At 43.7% G+C, this 20,046-nt stretch overlaps 5 protein-coding genes across 6 annotated transcripts; 2 read left to right on the top strand and 3 right to left on the bottom strand.

Moving 5' to 3' along the window:
* Nucleotides 1-585: 585 nt before the first annotated feature.
* On the top strand, nucleotides 586-3,215 carry LOC137904545 (F-box only protein 6-like). The gene is made up of 6 exons (XM_068748743.1): nucleotides 586-979; nucleotides 1,912-2,161; nucleotides 2,239-2,353; nucleotides 2,455-2,550; nucleotides 2,796-2,931; nucleotides 3,000-3,215. The coding sequence occupies exons 1-6, from the start codon at nucleotides 893-895 to the stop codon at nucleotides 3,144-3,146; spliced, it is 831 nt and encodes a 276-aa protein (XP_068604844.1). The 5' UTR covers nucleotides 586-892; the 3' UTR covers nucleotides 3,147-3,215.
* A 457-nt stretch (nucleotides 3,216-3,672) lies between these two features.
* Nucleotides 3,673-8,073, bottom strand: LOC137905685 (cell division control protein 42 homolog). Of its 2 annotated transcripts, none has more exons than XM_068749933.1 (6): nucleotides 8,004-8,073; nucleotides 7,434-7,577; nucleotides 7,263-7,335; nucleotides 7,069-7,178; nucleotides 5,795-5,992; nucleotides 3,673-4,945 (listed from the first exon to the last, which is right to left on the bottom strand). In XM_068749933.1, exons 2-6 carry the CDS (start codon nucleotides 7,536-7,538, stop codon nucleotides 4,856-4,858), a joined length of 576 nt encoding a protein of 191 aa, XP_068606034.1. In that variant the 5' UTR covers nucleotides 7,539-7,577; nucleotides 8,004-8,073; the 3' UTR covers nucleotides 3,673-4,855. The 2 variants fall into 2 exon arrangements, with proteins under 2 accessions (XP_068606034.1, XP_068606042.1); XM_068749941.1 differs by lacking the exon at nucleotides 3,673-4,945 and adding an exon at nucleotides 4,984-5,614.
* Nucleotides 8,074-8,837: 764 nt separating this feature from the next.
* On the bottom strand, nucleotides 8,838-9,770 carry LOC137909288 (CMRF35-like molecule 3). Its single transcript, XM_068753736.1, has 4 exons — nucleotides 9,725-9,770; nucleotides 9,288-9,653; nucleotides 9,111-9,183; nucleotides 8,838-8,985 (listed from the first exon to the last, which is right to left on the bottom strand). The coding sequence occupies exons 1-4, from the start codon at nucleotides 9,759-9,761 to the stop codon at nucleotides 8,838-8,840; spliced, it is 624 nt and encodes a 207-aa protein (XP_068609837.1). The 5' UTR covers nucleotides 9,762-9,770.
* A 1,508-nt stretch (nucleotides 9,771-11,278) lies between these two features.
* On the top strand, nucleotides 11,279-14,122 carry LOC137909277 (acidic mammalian chitinase-like). Its single transcript, XM_068753724.1, is given in 12 exon segments — nucleotides 11,279-11,303; nucleotides 11,454-11,483; nucleotides 11,586-11,787; nucleotides 11,884-11,940; nucleotides 12,028-12,193; nucleotides 12,449-12,573; nucleotides 12,720-12,834; nucleotides 12,948-13,066; nucleotides 13,068-13,128; nucleotides 13,304-13,423; nucleotides 13,659-13,800; nucleotides 13,866-14,122. Coding segments are annotated over 12 exon segments (1,419 nt in total).
* A 412-nt stretch (nucleotides 14,123-14,534) lies between these two features.
* On the bottom strand, nucleotides 14,535-17,062 carry mfsd4ab (major facilitator superfamily domain containing 4Ab). Its single transcript, XM_068750546.1, has 10 exons — nucleotides 16,833-17,062; nucleotides 16,554-16,752; nucleotides 16,162-16,404; nucleotides 15,915-16,071; nucleotides 15,633-15,748; nucleotides 15,367-15,540; nucleotides 15,109-15,256; nucleotides 14,949-15,019; nucleotides 14,731-14,851; nucleotides 14,535-14,626 (listed from the first exon to the last, which is right to left on the bottom strand). Exons 1-10 carry the CDS (start codon nucleotides 17,060-17,062, stop codon nucleotides 14,535-14,537), a joined length of 1,551 nt encoding a protein of 516 aa, XP_068606647.1.
* Between the last annotated feature and the right edge of the window lie 2,984 nt (nucleotides 17,063-20,046).

Genomic DNA, 20,046 nt, shown 5'->3' with positions numbered 1-20,046 from the left:
TTTTCTTTGCAAACCTCGGGAAGTGTTTTCTCTAGTTTTTTTAAATCGTCAATGAAAATGTGTGAATTTTGCATTTGGGATCGACCTGTGTGTGTGTGTGTGTGTGTGAGACAGAGAGAGTTTTACTTGGGCAAGTTAAATTCAGATGATTAAAATGGATAGATTCCATTTAATTATTATTCTTTTATTCTATGTTCAATCAGCGATGATAAAAAACAATGACGAGCAAAACAGCAGAATGGTTATTTGGGATTAGCATGTTAAAGGCATTTTTTTCCAGGTTATTTTTCAGACTCCAGACCGATCAGAAAAATCTGTCAAACATGAACAAACCTCGGACACAGAATTATCACAAAAAAACCTTCCCGACATAATTATGTAAATGTAAGAATAGAGGAAGACTTTTCTCAAATGACCAGTTAGTGTGCTATAAAAGCAAAGCAGTGGACTGACTGAAAGCCTCACATGAGAAAGACTGGAATTAATCACGGAGAGGAGATCAGGTAATAAATTCAAGTAACGGGAAGCGGGGCCCAATGCGCATGCGCGTATTTACGCAGCGTCGATCTTCGCCCGGAGGCGATCTGGAGCGCACCCGGTCGTTCCACCGGCACCTCGGACGGAACCCGAAAGGGACCGGAGTCACAAGGAGTCGGCGGCTGCGTTGTGAAACGTAACGTCGCAGCTACTTCCTGTGTCATTTGTTTTCCCGTAGAGCCGCACTTCCGGGTTGTTGAGAGTAATCGGAAGAGGCCGCGCACGTCATATTGCAGCTTTAAAGTTACGTCATAACGCCGAGAGGAGCTTGTGTTCGGTGTATTCGGTGTGTTTGGCGATAACGGCGTGTTTTTGGGGGTGAAACCGTCTCCAGCCTGGGTTTCTGAGCCCGAGCATGAAAAGGAGCGCTGAAACTATGGGTGCAGCTCAGAGCCGCGACTCCGCCTCTCAGCCCGGCGTCGCTTCAGAACCGGAGGATGACGTAAGTATCCCGCGTCAGGAGTTCCGTCATCTCTGATTGTCCAACTGGGATTAAGTTTTTTTAGACTTCTTGAGGATCCACTTGGGGGAAACATTTCAATTGGGATTTTAATCGTCCTTTTATTGCCCGTCTGTCTCGTCTCTTAGCAACATAACTCAAAATGTTACAGACGGATCTTGATGAAAATTTCATAAAGTGTTGGGAATGTTACCAATTTGACACAATCATGTCGGGTGGGGAACCTCCTATCTTTACACTGAATTTAATCCAGATTGAATCCAGATGAGCATCCATTTTATAGCCGAGTCACATCCGCATCGGAGCATGTCATCGGATTTGTTACCTCCAACGAAGGAGGTTATGTTTAGCAGGATTACGGGAAAACTGCTGGATGGATCTTGATGGAAAAATGTAAATCTGAAGATCTTGGTCTGATTTAAATTCCATTACATTTTGAGAGCAGTCCGGATATCAGTCTGGATACAAAACAAAATCTGGATTTTCCCTTTTCCTTATAATGGAGACTTTGTCACAAAAAACTTTTTTTTGTTTTTTTGGAAAATATACATTCCATTCACTCACCAAAAATCAGAGTCATAAAGGGGTCGGTGTAAATCCAATTAGTCGGGGAATGAGCTGCTTGGCGGAGGTCTGCAATGTTCAATGTTTGTGTCTTCAACTTTTTAATTATCATAATAGTGGGGCACAAAGCTGCTGACGCGGTTTACATTGATTATGGTCACTGATACAAAGTCAATGCCTGAAAATGTCAATAAAAGGCTGACTGATGCGTCTGCTGATGCTTTCTAAATGCTATTCCATCCCTGCATTAGCCCCACCAATCAGAAGCTGTTAAAATACCATGAAGCTAATATGCAATGTTTGTTGAATGACTCTGCGTGGAACGGTCTCTGTGTCCTCCCTGTTTTCAGTTCTTCCCCTTTCCGCTGGAGATCCTGGAGGAGATTTTCCTGAACCTCCCCCCCATCCAGGTGGTTCATATTTGTCGGTTAGTTTGCCATCGGTGGAAAGAAGTATCCGACAGCGAGTCCCTGTGGCGGGAGAGATGCAGAAGGGAAAGATATCGCCTCCGCGACGCCTCCAAAATGCCCGACGACTGGAGGTTGTTTTACTTCTTGTGCAAGAAGAGAAGAAATCTTCTCAAGAATCCAAGCGGCGAGCGTAAGAAGCGTCTTCCTGCTGAAGGACAAGCTACCACTGGCAAGTCGTTTGTCACTGACGCCCTTTTGCTTTTCTAGATAAAATGAAGAACTGGCAGATCATCGAGAGAGGTGGCGATAACTGGAGAATAGAAGGGTTGATGGTGCCACATCCCAATGAGGCAGTCCAGAACAACTTCGTGACTTCTTACCAGTGAGTATTAGCCAGCGGCAGTCCGGGAGGCGGAGGACAATGGCTTGAGAAGCCAGCATCTCTACAACACGGGGACTAAAAGCCTCTTCTGTTTTCTGCAGAATGTGCAAGAAGTCACAGCTTATTGATTTGGCAGCCGAGGGTTACAGCCCACTGTTCATGGATCACTTCCAGCCGGACATCAGAATATCTGATTGGTGAGAAGCAAATAGAAAACGCAACTCTCGGTAGCTCCCAAGCGGACCTTCTAATGCGTGGTGTGAGAATCCAGAGTGAAATCCATTCAGCGTCGGGACACGCCCTTCCTGTTTTCATAGTAGCAGCACAGAACATGTTTTAATCTGTCGTTTCTTGCCGAATGAGGATTAATAAAAGACGATTTAACTATTGAAGGACAAGTAAAAGAAATAAACGCTTATTGGAAATGCATTTGTCGCATTAGGTACGCCCCACGCTATGATTGCGGCTCTGAATACGAGATCCACGTAGAACTGCTGACTCAAAAGAAGAAGCCCGTCAAGACGTTTGCTCCAGAAACGGTTTCCTTCGAGCAGTGGAACGATCAGAAATGGAACCAGGTATGAGCGAAGCATCGAGCGGTTTCACTCCGTGAGCTTGTGATGACAGCTGGCATGTTCTTTTTCAGATGACCCACGCCTTCCAGAACTACGGGCCCGGGGTCAGATACGTCCGATTCACGCACGGCGGCAAAGACACGCAGTTTTGGGCGGGGTGGTACGGAATTCGTGTCACCGACAGCTGCGTCGAAGTATGTCCGGCTGTGGACACGTAGCTTCCTGCTTTATTACAAGTTGTACCGAGTGTTATTTGCCTTGTGTATCTGCAGTCACTTTCTATGTTACCTCTTCTTTTGGGTGGGGGGTGGGGGGGGAATAAAGACGCCCTATGAATATTTCATGCGCACTTTCCTGGATGTAGCTTTTAAAGCCCTTCCAATGTCGCACCTTGAAATGATATTCGTGGCGCAGCACATCCCAGTGTTGTAAAGGTTACGAGCTAATAAAGGTACGCTCTGCTGAAGATTAATCACATTTCTCCCGATACAAATGGAAAGGTTCAAAAGAAAATATCTGAACTGTGTAAATTTGCACAGACATTTTGAAACTCAAACATTTATATTTCACTTCATAGAGATGAAGGTCACAAGTACCAAAGATGGATTGTTTCCTTTGCACTTCTCTGTAAAATGTAAGTTGTGTTGAATCCATGTCATTTTAACTTGTTTGTTTCTCCTCATCTGTTGGAAATTCCTAGACGTTCAGGGACTAATTAATAAATAACCATCAAGTCAGACTCTGTGGGATTTGAGGTTAGGTTTATTCATAATACTGGTTTATTGTGAAGCAAGATACAGTACAACATTGTCAATTCAAATGGAACTCAAGCCAGAGAAAGCAACTTGTCCTCAACATTTTCATGGTTAATCTGGTTTCAGTGTCAGCTCAGCTCCAAATCTTGTTGTCAGCGATGCCACACATCGTATCCATTCAATAAATTATGAGTTATTCTCAATATATTTACAAATTCAAGCTCGACAACTAGGAATGGATATAGTAAAATACAATAATCCAAATTAGTGCTAGTCTGGTCAAGCAAAAAAAGAAAAACACTCCTGGGATCTCAGAGGAAGCCTTATTCAAGAAATGTCTCAATGTGCTGCTGTCTGAGTCACGCCGCAGTCGAACAGCCAGTGTGTTCGCTCTAAAAATGGTTTATTAGCCTGGGGTTATAAGAAACACCGGCAACGTTCAGCTGTTGCAGCTCTTTAATGAAACGATAACATTTAAAACTCAGGCTTCCTACTTCTTTGGAACTCTACCCTGACGGGTGTCAATTTATCAGGCCTGGATTTGGCAAACTAGAACAATGGAGCTCAACCTTGAAAATCTATGCTCCCGCAGATATCTTTGTAATCCACATGGGGGCTATGCTGACAGGGCTATTAAAAAATGGGAATTTTATTGAATGTCTAGAAAACAACAGTTTCGATTTATGTCACTTGGTAGACTGATGGGAGCGAGAGCTAATAGCATCTCTGCGCACCAAGGTCGAACATACAGTAGAGGTAAATAAAGAAGCACAAATGTAGGACACACCAAGCTATCATTTTAGCCTCTCGCTAATCCATCATCGGCTTGTTTTATGAAAGAGCAATTTCTATTTAAATACCACCTCATGGTCTGTCCTTTCAGAATAACACTCGATACGCTAACAAAACGGACTGGAGACGTGGTCAAGCAGAAAACATTCCATAACGAGTCAGTGCTCACATCATGAAACCCCCACTCCAGTGCCATCCAACTATCAAATGCTACTCACTCTTGAAATAATATTCAACACATTGAATATGTATTCAGGTTAAGTTAGAAGGCAAATATTTCATGAAACCTCAACTCGTGTTGCAACGTGCTTGTGTGGCAAACCTCTTCAGAACTGTTAACCTAGATTTGGAAGCTGATGCGGAGAAGGCTGCAACGACACTTAGAGGAGAACACATTTACGCCTTTTCTTAGGTTCAGGAGGCTCCAGGGCAGCCAGTATTGCCTCATCAAACACATTCTTTAATCCTTTCTGTGGAAAACAAAACATTAATATTCAAAACAGGGCTGTGTTCCAAATACAAAACTAACATCTGCAGGGAACTACTTGCAAAAAGAAGGCGGAGTAGAAATGGAGCAGGGCGGTCAAAATGTTCCTTTATTCAAATAACGGTTTACAAGACTCATGATCAAGTTGTATGAGCGAGGACAAAAGCAGATGGAAAACTTTGATGCCGGAGTAGAAAAAAAAAACTTTACCTCTGTCCAAGACAGAATGTGTCCTTTTAAGGTACAACCGATGCTGAACTGCTCGATACTGAGATAACGGTGTCAATTTTAAAAGCATATTTAGTCATGTACACGCAGACTTGTACACAATTTGCCAACCGCAGAGTAGAATTAAAGATTGACCACTTGTCATATCAGGCAGTGTGGATAATTGTGATGAGGCCGAGATGAAAAGAAAGCACACTTGAAAATAAGGAGAAGTGTTAACGGGCAGGGGTTAGGGTTTAAGTTGAAAAGAGCATTGTGGTTATTCCAGTGACAGACGTGTCTTCACAATGAGTAAGCAGGTAACAACAGAGGCGATGCAAGATGCAAGGAGAGATCAGAACAAACAGCATTTTCTCTTTCTTTGAGTTTCAGGGGGCTCTAAAGCGGCTAAGATAGCCTCATCAAATACGTTCTTCAGTCCCCGCTACAGAAAGAGGAAGAGAAGGGACAAAGACAGGCACACGACACAGAGTTAGATGGAGGTTTTAGCCGAATGTTGTTAGCAAAAGTCAAGGCCAAGTATTTCTTTCCCTTTTAGGAAAGAAATATCTCCACACATGCTTGCTGCACCAGCTTTGAGTGTCATTAAAAAGGAAACTCTTACCTGCGTTAGGGCCGAGCACTCGACATATTTGACAGCCTTCAGGTCACGGGCGAGTTTTTCTGCCGTCTCCGGGGTGATCGGCTTCTGTTTGTTCTTGGCTAGCTTCTCGACTGTGGAGGGGTCATCACGCAGATCGATCTGAGTGCCTACCAACAGGAACGGGGTCTTGGGACAGTGGTGGGTTATTTCAGGTACCCACTGGAAGGAAAAAAAAAAGCAAAACCATTCATTACCAAAGGCCTAGACACTCAATTCAAATTAAAGCTACATGTTATTCAATACAATTTTGAAGTCCATTTTGGTAATGGAATAAAATGATCTTGTTGCTTAAGGGGAAAGGATTCCGTTCGATGAGATGATAGGGGCGGGCAAAGAAAACAAGCGTACAGGAAGTATAAATGTGTATAGTTATACGTGTGTACATAACTTAGTTTCTCATGCATATTACCCAGTTGCTCACAAAAACAAGTTTGTAATCACTATGATCAGACCTTCCTACGATTAGAGAGCCACTAATAACAACACAAGATCAACAGTTAGCCGGCCACTTCTGAAATAACTCAAGAAACACTGTCAACGACGTTGCACGAATGAATTAATCAATCATCTTCCTAAACATGAATGTTTTGTTAACAGAACAACAACGCTTGTGTCAACGAGGTCACGTTTGCGTTTCAAAGTACCCTCTCACTTAACACTTCTTAAACCACGACCTGTAACGAAAGGATCTTGCCGTTTCCTGCTTTCGTAACAGAAGCAGCAACAGAGTGAGACGCCGACATTCGCTGACGAGCAAACCCGCCCAGTATGAACAAACCGGCGGTGACGCAAAACAAACGCATGTGCTAATTTGACAAATCAGACCAGGAGGCTTTTTCCTGAGTGACAATGCAATGGAAGTTAAACCTGGTAACATGGTGAATGAGGCGCTTGGGCCAAAGATCATCTTAAATACAAAAGGGTGTTTTAACGGTGCAACAAGAAATGAATATGCATTTGCTATCTGGCTATAATCTATAGCAGTTTACGAAATTTGATATTTTTAAAACAATACAGCGGATCCTGATATTTTTAAAAACTACTACTTGAATCGGTCAGTATTTCTACCAGTATGCACACACAAAGGTGCTAATTATTATTAGTGAAACAACGCACCTTAAACTTTATTATGAACTTATGATCCTCCTACTACTGTGCATGAAGGCTGCGTACATTTACCGGTACACAAGTTAAGCAACCCAAGATCCTTCTGCTGATGAGCAAACTGTACTCACCTTTTCTTTAACATTCTCAAATGAAGACGGTGAAACAACCGAGAAACAGACGAGGAAGACATCCGTCTGCGGGTAGCTCAGTGGTCGTAACCGGTCGTAATCCTCCTGACCTGAAGAGAGGCATTGTTGCAAATGGATCATGCGCCAGACTAATACATGTAACGCATGCAATTAAACTGGAAGAGTAATAATACCTGCTGTATCAAACAATCCAAGAGTGTACGGCTCACCCCCGATCATTACAGTTACTGCATAGTTGTCAAAAACCTGTCGTGCAGCAATGGCACATGGATATATGTCAGAGCGTTACAGGAGCCAAAATGTGACAGTCAGTCAGACTGTAAAGCACAGAAAACTCAACTTACTGTAGGTACATATTCAGAAGGGAATTTGTTGGTGGTGTAAGAAATCAGCAGGCAGGTCTTTCCCACTGCTCCATCACCAACCACCACACATTTGATAGTCTGCATGTTTGTGCTTTCTGAATCTGCAGCCAATAAAGATGAATGCTGGGAAAGGAAAACACATTCATGCATTAGACATTAGAAAGAAATGACCCTGGCGTAACTGTAGCTTTTCGTAGCACCCGCCCCCATTAGCTGCATCACACAGCGCCGATTGAGCTACAGTCAGGGAACGTCTGCGTTACATCACATTCACTAATTAAAACGACACCGTTACTTGCTTAGGTGATTGCGTTAGTATTTATAAATCAAACGGGGTCAGATTATCCCAGTAAAATGGACATTTGTTTGTATAGCGGGCTAAGCTAACGCACTGCTAGCAATCACAGCTAGCTAGCTCAACAAGCTACCGGACGCTAGCGCTGCGTGCCTGACTCCCAACTCAATAATACCACAAATGAGCCTATAGTCGTACTTGTTTTTGAAATCTAACTTCATGTGGATATATTATATAAGGATTAAGTAACGTACCAATTTCACTTGGTGTCTCTGCTGTCTTGTGCGGGGAGTCTGTTTCGCCGGGCGTTGGCACCAGCGACCAATAACTTGCTACAGATGCTAAACTTCCGGACTTTCACTAAAGCTGTCAAGCTAGTCTCAAGTTAACTTTAAAATAAATGTGTAGTATTCATCAAATTATGACGCTACATGTTATAAGTGATATATAATAAAGTTAAAATTAAAAATTGATATACTTCTAAAATTAGGCTTACCCATATGTTGATTTTATCGTGTTTAGTCGTACATATTACTTACTTGTGCTTTTACTTTGAAGGTGAGTTTTTCCTGGTCATCGCGGCTCCTACGTTTCTTCCGGTTTCAGAAGTAGGTCACGTCACCTCCCAAATTCCTCACTGCCGTCATCCTCACCTGTGTCGTAGACTCGTAGCGTACCTCTCCTCTGCGACACCCGCAGGTAAAATAAAATGTATGACTGGCAGACGTAGATTTTATAGAGACATACGGGAGCAATGCAGGGACCGACCCATTAAGGTACCAAATAGGGATGCACAATATTTATCAAACAACATTAAATTGGCATGACTATTACATTAACTTTACATTAACCACAACGCACTGGTGTCTGTGGATATTCAAAAGTTGGAACTGGAAGTTATTTCTGGTCCATGCACTGCCATTAATTCAATTTTATTCATTCAAACACTAAGAACAAAAAAAAGTCTGAAAAACACGTTTTGTTGTTTATTTTTCTGTTTAATTTGCCATTTCAGTGGGTTAATGAATTTGCAGCCCCAGTATAAACATATTTCCACTTCACACACTGATATTATAATTTTACCAAACTCAGTCATAAATGTTTTGGTTTTGACATTGGATTTGTCGATCTTGCAATATTTGCCTTGAAGTCTTTATTCTCCACACAATGACATGTGTTGCTGCCAAACAACCCAACATTAAAACAAAGAGTATCCACCGAAGAGATGCCCACCAACTATATGAAACAAGAAAAAATAAATAAATACTGGTGTCAGAGTAACTTACTTCTGGTGTATGTGGTGGTTATATGGATTTATTATCATTTGAATGGTTGTTAATGTTTTAATAATATATCCTTACCTTGTTTCCCCTTCTGCCATTGCTGGTAATGAACTGGTAGCTGGTAAGATAGCTGTTGTCACTGTGTGACTGGCTTGAAGAAAAACATTAAGAACAGAAAATCAGTCGTCACTGGTCAGTAATAACAAAAAAAAAAAAAAAAAATGTAGTTAGTGTGTTAATCCATCTGAAGCATACCTGTGTGGGAGATCCGGAGCCTGACACCAGTGAAGACATTCTTTCCACGTTTGGCAATGACACACCAGTACTTGTCATCATCACTGTCCCTGAGAGAAGTCATAGTAACGGCGAAGACTCCTGCGTCCTTGTCGTCTGCAATCGAGTTTCTGATACTCGGTCGATTCCTTGGGGTTTTAACCAGGATGGTGCACTGATAATACGCCCGTCCTTTGCACCAGTATTTTGTGTGATTTCTGAACATCTGATGGTAACGGCAGTGGATGGTGACGGATGCTCCTTGTGCCCCTGTAACCTCCGGTGGGCCCGATAGAAGCATCGATTCCACTCCATGCTTGGAAACCCAGAGCAGATAGAGGACAGGAACTGAAAAATGCAAATAAAGATTCCACATTACCCTGCCAGTACACAGCTACAGGATAAAACACTGCCTTTACCATTAAAGAAGCCAGACAATATCCCCGAGATCCTCATGGTGGTAAGTGAGAGAAGAAAATGAAACAAGAGCAAAGCAAATGGAGCAACATTTAAAGGGTTCCTCTTATTTCTCTAGAGCGGTAATGTTGTGCAATCAAATAGTTGAAGTAAATCCAGGGTGTTAGTAATGATTGTGATTACCTATTTTCTGATTGTGTAAGATTGTGATAGAGTTCATATTAAAGTCGACTCACATGCCTTTGAAAAATCACATTGAACTGGATTTTAAAACCAAAACGACAATCTGTGAATTTGACCTTTCTTTTATGGATGAAAGTATATTTTAGGAACTGGAAACTGGAATGATGCTATTAAGAACAGCCCACGCAGGAAAAAGCAGAACGATGTTGGTGAGAATAACACTGGCGGACACGAAAAGGAGAACAATTCTTTCAACACTGGCAGTATGAGTTGTTTAACTATTGAAACAGGATAATGAAACGTGATAATTATGCCATAGCAACAAGACAAAACAGTCTCCACCGCTCGGGTGCTGTTAAATGGGGTCACAGTGAGGGCGTTCCTGTCTCTTTAACTCAGCGCATGTATAATGCAGGTGCATCTATGATGTGTGAAAGATTAGTACCTCAAGGAAAAGGCACCTCAGGGAAGTATTGAGCTTCCCTGAGATGATGAAATGACCTTGGTTGGAACTTAAATGGGAGCGTTTTCATTTTTAGCAAAGAAAATCAGCCAGTGGAAGAAAAAAAAAAGAAAAATCCCCCCCTGACATTTGTTTGATGTATTCTTTTAATTTTAGTGATTCGCCATGACAAGAAGGATTGTTTTTGCTAGAATAAAAGGCTTTGCTTTTGCTTCTGGGATTTGGCTCAACAAAACTGTTTTCCATTGACACAACGTATCTTTCTTTAAATATTGCTGTTAGAGATAAAGGCTGGATTGTATGAAAGCTCACGGATTAGATAAGAGTTTGCTTTTTTACATGCTTTTGAGTCAAACGCAAATCTTTCCACCTGACACACCACCAATCATTTAAGTATACTGACTTTTGTGTCCCAGCCGAACATGAAAGTGACATGAAACACATGAGAGAACAATTTGTCATCTCAAGTTAAATTAAGGGTGAAAATCTCTTGTTTTCTAAGTCACCATTGAAAGACAAGCCACGAAAAGAAATAGGAATCAAGCAAGTCTTTCTTTGTAGATTTATTAAAATGTTGGCACATCAGTCATAATCGATCAAATATTATACATTTTTCAACACTATTTATTTGGTTTGAATTCGTTTTGGATTATGCTTGCTTTGGATAAGTGAGTCCTTCACACAAGGAGAAAGTGCGGCGGTGGAAAATACGCATGGAAAGCGTGATAAGCAATCACATCATTTTGCTTAAGTGGCCACGTTTGATGATGATCTCTCAAACAACCTTTCGCAAATAAACACCTTTTTTGGGAAGACGCCCCCCCCCCCCCCCCCCCCCCCCCACACACACACACACACACACACAGCTTGTGCATAAAAGCGAGCGCACGCATGCGGTTACCTCCTAGTCATGGGCAAACTGCTTTTTGTGACAGGTGAGTCACAACTGAAATGCTTCTCTGTGCAGCAGATGCTATCCTGATGAGTCCCAGGGTTTTTAAATATTCGGTATATTGCATCTATTTTTAGAGCTGTTGATTGCTTTCATAGGTGAATGCATAACCTTGAGACTTGTATTTCTGCAGCTCCGGCCTTGCTGCTGCACGTGCAGCTCGGTAAGCAAATCAGTTTACGGGAAACGAGCGGCGTGCCTCTTTCTTCTTTATTGTCAAAAGCTGCGTTTGCTCTGTAAATAACAGATATATTTTGAATTAAAGGCTCATCCTTCATACTGTCATGCTACTTCACCAACTGGGCGCAGTACAGACCACCTCCAACCATTTACATGCCCAATGACATCGACCCGTGCCTGTGTACCCATCTCCTGTATGCCTTCGCCACCATGAAGAACAACCAACTGGCCACCTATGAGTGGAACGACGTGGAGCTTTACAGTCAGTTCAATGCCCTGAAGAACAAGTGAGTGACTGAAAAACATAGTTATTTTCTCCAGCCAGAGAGAGAAAGATTCGCCAGTAAAGGAGTGGGAGTGTGAAACGTCTGATTCCTCAGCAGGAACAACAACCTTAAGACCCTCCTGTCTGTTGGAGGATGGAACTTTGGCTCTGCGGGGTGAGATAATCTGTGCACATCCGCCGAATCGGGTCTGTAATCGGCGTAGCTGTTGTTTCAATGCACCTTTTTCTGTTTCCGCCTCAGGTTTTCACAGATGGTGCTGAGCGCCAGCAACCGCCAGACCTTTATTAACTCGGTCATTTCATTCCTGAGGAGGTATGAGTTTGACGGGCTCGACATCGACTGGGAGTATCCGGCCAACAGAGGCGGCTCCTACGAGGATAAGCAGTACTACTCTGTTTTCCTGGAGGTTTGCTCGGTGGATTTTTTATTTTTTATTCCCACTCGCAGAAAGTTTAACAATTCGCGCTCGCTTGGAATGTCAGGGACCAGCATAAATAAATCCCTAGAGGGCTCTGCCGGGCCTTGTTGAATAAAAGATAAAAAGCAGATCAACACACAATCTGACCATTTATTATTATTTTGTTTTTTTTTACAGATCACAGCTTGTGAATCCCGGTATTTGGTTAATACTTAATATCTCGTATCTGCTGACATTGAACAGGAGATGAGAGCTGCCTTTGAGAATGAGGCCAAGCAGAGCAACAAGGCTCGTCTTCTGATGTCTGCCGCGGCGTCGGCTGGAAAGGACACCATTGATTCGGCTTATCAGATTCCCAAGCTTGGCCAGTAAGCATTTGAAGCGATATTTGTTGTCTCCGATCCACAGCAACACAGCGGGGGAGGGCAGGGGCCACAGTTGAACAGCACAACTAAGAATCTCATGTCAGCTTGTTGTTATGGTAACCGCATCCTTTCCTGTTAAACGCACTCAGGGCCCTGGACATGATTAACGTCATGACGTACGACTTCCACGGATCTTTGGACCCCATGACTGGCAAGTGCAGCCCCCTGTTCAGAGGCCCCGCAGACTACATCTATTTCAACGTGGCGAGTGTTTAACACAGCTCCAGTTCCTCTGTTAGTTTGCCTCCATCTGAAAGCGAAAGCCAAAAGCTCCCTCGCTCCGGAGCCAACGGTTATCTCCAATCGCTTTGTTCCAGGACTACGCCATGAACTACTGGAAGAGCCAGGGGGCCCCTGCTGAGAAGTTGATTGTTGGTTTCCCGACATATGGCAACACATTCACACTCAGGAACCCCGCCAACCACGCCGTTGGAGCCAGCCGGCGCCGGAACCCCAGGAAAGTACACACAAGAGGCGGGAGAACTTGCTTACTTTGAGGTAAACTTTATTCTTGTAATAATGTAACGGGTGTTGTGGCGGTTCAGCGTTCTTTAATGTTCTCCTCTGTGTTTGATAACAGAGCAGGTCGTCTTATCGGCGCGTTGCAGACTCCAGATTAAGAAGTGAATGAGTTCCAAGGCTGTTATTAATTCATCGCTTTGTGCAAATGCAGATCTGCGGCTTTTTGAAAGATGGAGCGACCGAGGTTTGGAACCAGGCCCAGGATGTGCCGTATGCCTACAAGGGGAACCAGTGGGTGGGCTATGACAACGCCAGGAGCTTCCAGATTAAGGTTAAAAGAACGGCACAGAATTCTTGCTTTGCAGCTCGACAGGCAAATCTTTTGGCTGCTGTGAATCACCTCTGAGCTAAAATCATTTCCATCCCCACAACTTGTGAAGACTTCTGCTATATTAGGAATATGAGAAGTTTTCCCTCTATATTGAGTCGTGCATTTATCAGCAAACACCACGGCAAGGTCTTTTTTTTGCTACTGTTATTAACTGCCCCCACCTGCCTGTCTGCAGGTGGACTGGCTGACCAAGAATAACTTTGGTGGCGCCATGGTGTGGACCATCGACATGGACGACTACAGGGGCACTTTCTGCAACTAGGGCAAATACCCACTGATCAGTGTTCTGAAAAAGGGCCTCGACCTAGAAGACGCTGGTAAGGCTGTTTTCCTGATCACTTTTAAAATCCAGTTCATCATGGTTATCTGTGATGCTCGTCAGCCTGCACCCCGCCCGCCACTCCCCTTCCTCCGATCGCAGGAGTGAGCACCACCCCTGGAGGCAGCTCTGGAGATGGAGGAGGTTCCGGCACCAGCGGCATGGACAGTGACTTCTGTGACGGAAAAGCTGACGGCATGTACTCTGACCCTACAAACAGGAACCAGTTCTGCAACTGCGCCTGCGGCCGGACCTACTTTGAGTACTGCGCTCAGGGTTTGATCTTTGACACCTCCTGCTCTTGCTGCAACTGGATCTGAGGCCCGAAGATAAACATTGACCGGTCGACTGCTGCAGAGGTTCGAAGGCGCTGCTTTACGTTTGCCGTCAGGGGCCCAAACTTTTCTGAGCGGAGCTTCGGCCCTGCAAAAACCCGAGGCTTAAATAAACATCTGAATGTTTTAGCAGTATATTTCTTTTAATACACTTATTATGCAGTGTGCATATTACACTTTCCAATATTTGCGATGCAACAAAACACAAATAAATCTCTGATCCACGATTTTGATGATGTGATTTGCAAAACAGAAACATAATCAAAGAACTTCAACAGCAGCACACGATGTACTTTCCCGAATACCACGTAATTCCCAGAACAATGGAAGTCTATCTGGGAAATGTTCAGGGTTCACATCCTACAGTAGGACAAAAGACAGCTGCAGACCCCCCCCTTCAACTGCTCACAGTCTCTTTCTGTTCTGGTTTGGCAGGTCCGTTCTGCTCTGCAGTAGATTCCTCCACCATGGCTGATTTTTTGGATGTTCCTGTTGGGGGGATAATGATTATGAAATTAATAATAAAAAACAAGTAACAACAATAACAACAACAATTGAGCAGGACTGCATGATGGGAATGGTTGATAGAGTACCTGTGAGGTAATTTCTGTGCATCCGATGGAACAGCAGGAGTGCAATAAAGAGGATAAAGCCCATGCAGCCAATTACCATTCCGCACAGCAGGAAGCTGTAGCTGCCTTCAGTCTGTATGATCTAGGGATGAGACAACAGCTTTAAACTGAAATGAATCTACATATTAATGTCTCTATTTTTGCGTGCTCGACTTTTCTATAATAACAGTAATACTTACTGAGCCAACCAGAACCTGCATTACCATCTCTCCCATCCCTGCGCTCGTCACTAGGACTGACGTCGCGCATCCTATAAAACACAGAAATGGGTGGTTTCCCCTCATTAATCTGTTCTTTTTCATTCCATTTCTATGTTGTACTTTCACTTCTCCGTCTCACCTTGATAATCGAGGATGTCTTCAGTATAGGCGAGCATGCAGGGAAATATGCTGCTGAGGAAGAGCCCGCATAAACCGGTCCCAACAAACAGGAAGGTGCTACTGGTGTAAAAAATCAGCAGCATCGACATGGTAACAATTGCACCTGCCTGTGACAAAGAAAGGAGAGTTTGGGCAATCCGTCATTGATATGCGTTAAAGTGTCATTGTGCATGACCTCTATAGTCTGAGGGTGCTTTTAATGTTTAATCGGCCTTACCAAGTTGAACATGAGCAGTTTCACAGGCTTGAAGCGGTACGAGAGAGGGATGGACAACAGGCGCCCCGCAGTGATCGTTGCCCAAAATATACTGGCCAGGTAGCCTGCTGTCTTGTGAGGCAGTGAAATGGGCGGCGCGACACCGTAGGTGTAGACAAAACCGGCATACGCACCCTGAAAGGAGGAGGTGGACGTTATCATAGAATTTCATGGAACATGGTTTGTGAATTGCGCATTATTTGGTTGATCTGTCACGCCTCACTCACCACAATACCATCAGTCATGAAGAGCACCATGCCACCGAGGATATGAATCATGAAGAAGGATACCGGCAGCCCTCGCAGGTTATCATTCTGACAGCAGCTAAAAATATCCCCGTGGCCTGAGACGGAGTAAAAAAAAAAAAAATTAATAAATAAAAAGTCACGAATGACAGATTGCACTTCACAAAATGGAATTTATTGTGGAAATCCTTTCCACGTTAACTGGCTGAAAACCCACAGAGAGCAGTATTCATTGCTCATCTGAAACCAGTGGCCGTGTATTACCTCCAGCCCCATGTTCCTCTGCGTCCGGGCCCTCGGCCCCCTGCTGGTTCTCCATCGCCAGTTCGTCTTTGTCCAGGAGACGAGGAGTACCACTGGGGCAGCACGGGATGAGCTGCTCCCTATACATCAGGAAGAGGACTGCGATAGGCACCGGAAGCTGAGGTGTTGACGGATATTACGATTTAATACTTATTAAAAATATCGGTTTGAAACTACACATTCCTGCAAATCGACAGCAGCTCCTTACATTGATCAGCGCCATGATCCAGAAGGCGTAGCTCACATTGGAGTCCTCCTCACCCCCCTCGTGGGTTAGGTGGCTCTGATTTATGCCGTGCTCTGCGATCGGACTGTTTCTCAGCATGCTCCTGAAATGATGCATGATCTCGGTGCCGTTCCCCGTGTGATTCCCACAGCCTGTTTCCGAGAGGAAAGGGTCTGCAATCAGTGGGCTCACCAGGGCTCCGAACCCAATGAAGAAATGAAGAGCCTGCAAAAATGAAGGAGACAAAGGCCAAAGACGTGACTTATGTAGGTTTCTTCTTTTGGTGCTATAATTGGCTCAAAGCATCACTATTGCGTAGACGTGCAGGAAATTGTGAATATACACAAGGTGCAGGTACCTGAGAGCTCATTTACCTGTAAGAAAACCGCAGAATCCTTCTGATAGAGAGTCACCAGCTGGATGTTAGCAATGGTGTCAATAATTCCCATCGCCATTCCAGACACGGCCATGGCAGTGGCGAGCACGAGAACATTATGGCACAGAGGGATGATGGCAAATATTACAGAGATGATGACAGCAGAGACAAATAAAGCAGACAGGGCACTGAACAACCTTGGAGGGAAAGAAGAGACAGATGCAGATGTGATGATTCTCTTTGCAACCGAACGCAATCGTCTTGGGGCGACACTTACGTCTTCTTGAAGACGCCGCCGACCGAGCTGCCAATCAACAGGCAGAACTGCTGGGAGAAAAACACCCAGGTGATCTGACTAAGCGTAGAGTTTGTCTGACACCGCAAATCCAAAATTGTGGGTCCGAGAAAAGCGATGCAGAGTCCGAAGCTGAAGAAAACACTCCAATAGGTGATTGTGCGATGGGCATTCCTTTTGAACAGAGTTACGATGCGCTCATCCACGAACATCTTGGCCAGAGTAACGGTCGATACCTCAGCGTCTTGGACTTGTGAATGGTTGCGGGTGTGCGACGAGTTCCTTGACGCCTTTTAAAGCTTGCAGCTTTTCCCCTCCTCTTTGGATTGCTTAACCGAAAAGGACTTCCTCTGGAATTAATGCGAGAGGTGAACATTCTCCCAAAAATATTAGGAACATTATGAAATGTGTCAATGATTAGCACCGAGGAAGAGCCAGGCTTGAACGACAGAGTGAACTCGGACGTCCTGTAGAAAATGTGTGTCATTCATTCATTCATTCAGGAAGCAGTTTGTCGATGATTCTCCTGTGGACATTTAAAAACACACAACGTGCCACGATGAGTTTTCATCCTTCTCTTAGACTCGTACAGTTTTTTTTTTCCATTATCCCCAGATGATGAATCCTACTTATTTTAGTGATCTTTTTAAAACTGTCACTTTGCAATTCCACTCTCCTCAACGTTTCCAAATGGCGATGAGTCATGGATTGTATCGTTTAAACATCGGTGGTGTAAATCAAAGAAAGATGACACATCTATTTAATAATTACATGAGATGTAAAGCTCTGCCAGTTGTCCCCAAATATGGGTTTCAGACAAGTTCAGGAAAGAATGTCCCCCACGCAGGCTTATGATTAAAAGGCACGAGGAGTCTTATGTATTTATTTGCACATGGATGCGTCTTTAACGTGTCTCTACGTCCATGTATTTGATGCCACGTGGCGAGTTAAGTGTCGACGCTGGTGCGACTTGTTCCTCTCCTTCTCTGTCATATCACCTTTCGATCCAGGAGATCGCACAGATCGCAAAGCCAAGACGTGTAACTGATTTGCTAACGGGCCGTTGGGATGTGGGGATGCTGGTCAGGTGCAAAACACTCTGGAGAAACACGCGTGTTTATACAAAAAGGCATTCATTAACACTCACTTCCTCTCCTGGGGATATGGCAACACACCGGATCCTCCAAGCATTTGTTAAATCCCTGTAAAGGAGTGTTAAAAATCAACAGCAGCTTCTAGTTACCAAAGTAGGGCATCTGTTTTTGAACAAACTTATTATGTACAGGTTAGAGTGTTGAGCAACAGCTGAATGAAACTAGAACCAGTCAGGAAAGTGGAAGAGGCAGCATCAAAGTCTGCGATGAGTCGATAGGACCAGATTTTGGAACAAAAAACGTTTTATTTTGAAAAATTCAAAGAGAGAAAATATCCCATCTTAAATCTGTTCTTAAATCCGAATCCACACCAACATTTTTAATCGTTCTTTGTTGAGACACACCCAACACTCAGCAGGTTCCAAGTTAATCCATAAATTGTTAAATAATCCTGCACAAAAACTATCTAACTAACTAAACCGATTATTTAACCTCCTCGGTGGAGGTAAAAGTGTGGATATGTGCATTGCAGGGTTGTTGTTTTTTTCTGCCCCCGTGTCGTTCAGTTTCACCACGAGATGGCGCACAAGTGTTGCGTTCATTCCCAATTCAAAGCAGAACTATTTTTTGCTTCGTCTTTAAATAAATATAATTAAAAACATTCTGAAAGTCAAAAAAAAAAGTGATAGTGGGGAAAAATATGCACGCCAGAGATTCCTAATGATATAAAATACATAAAAAGAAAAACTAATGTTAAAACTGTGCTGAACGTACATGTGGTTGTGTCCATCAATAGCAGCCACGTAAAGACGCTTAACATCAATAACAGAGTTTAAAGTGGACGGGAACAGCATCGCCTTGCTCGTCTCCATTTCATCTTCACAGGCTGACATTTAGCCTGACGCTCCATCGGAGGCCTGAGACTGGGGTCGGGACAATGTGACAGGAATCGTAATCTGATTATCCTTTGCTCCTCTGCCAAATTGCTGTTTGCTCCTTCTATATGCTGGACTTCTTGCAGGCACAATGAGCCTGCAGGAAGCATAATAATAATAATAAAAGATATACGGAAGAGATTGCATCCTCATTTGTTAAAAGACATTTGTCTTCCTAAACCTGAGGATATGCACGTTTAAATTAAACATTTCAAAGCCACAATATGTTTCTATGTTATTACAATCAGGTCAGGCATTCACAAGTGAGGGGATTAGCTGGAGTAGACAGGGCATCGGCTCCACTTAGCAATAAAATATTTAACTGTCATCTATCCACATTTCTGCAAGCTCTCTCCTCAGCTCTGGATACAAATGGTCGGCACCTCCCCAGGCCCAAAAAAGAGCCAAGGATATGCAGCGTGGAAACAGCAATGCATGAAGGGAAAACGATCCTTTTGAAGCAGACGGGACACGAAGCACTTCAGAAATCAAGCACATGAATAGATGAAAATGGAATGAATGTAACCTTCAATCCATCAGGCGCCATTGTATTTACAGCCAACATGATTGCATGGAGGACGTCGCTACAAGGGGGGGGGGGGGGGCAGAGCACTTCAGAAAACTGTTGCCAGTGAACACAATTTGCTTTTGCATCTTCGTCACCAACGCAAGTTCAGACTCTAAACATGCAAAGCCGGATACGAGCAGCATCCAAATACGCCTCAACCGACTGCGGCCTGATCTAATCTGAGATGGAGTGATACGAAGTGGAAAACGAGTGGTGCTGTTCTCACGAGACCGCAGTGCGCCACGTCGGCGGACATTAGCGATGTCGTGTCCTCCAGATGTAAGAGGAAAGGGAGCAAACTTGAGACGAATCCTTTAAATCTGGGTTTTATTGGTCTGCATTCAGGTTTTATTCTCATGTTTCTAGCCTTCATTCAGTTTTGTAATTATTTGTATTTGATTTATTCTAAAACTTTTCACTGAGTTTCCTCAGTTCAGGTTCACGTCGGCTGTCGGGGTCGGGCCTCGAGGGAAATTCTTATTGCTCTTATTGTATATCCTGTCTTGTGTAGTATATAGGCTTTTTGGGGGGGGGGGGATGAAGGGGAAATTGCTTGTTCGTATTCTACATTTTCTGGATGATAAGATTGATTTTTAATA

This window comes from Brachionichthys hirsutus, chromosome 2 (genome assembly GCF_040956055.1).
Source record: "Brachionichthys hirsutus isolate HB-005 chromosome 2, CSIRO-AGI_Bhir_v1, whole genome shotgun sequence".
Lineage (NCBI taxonomy): Eukaryota > Metazoa > Chordata > Actinopteri > Lophiiformes > Brachionichthyidae > Brachionichthys > Brachionichthys hirsutus.
Note: the sequence above shows the minus strand (reverse complement) of the source record. Positions and strands in the feature narration are given on the sequence as shown.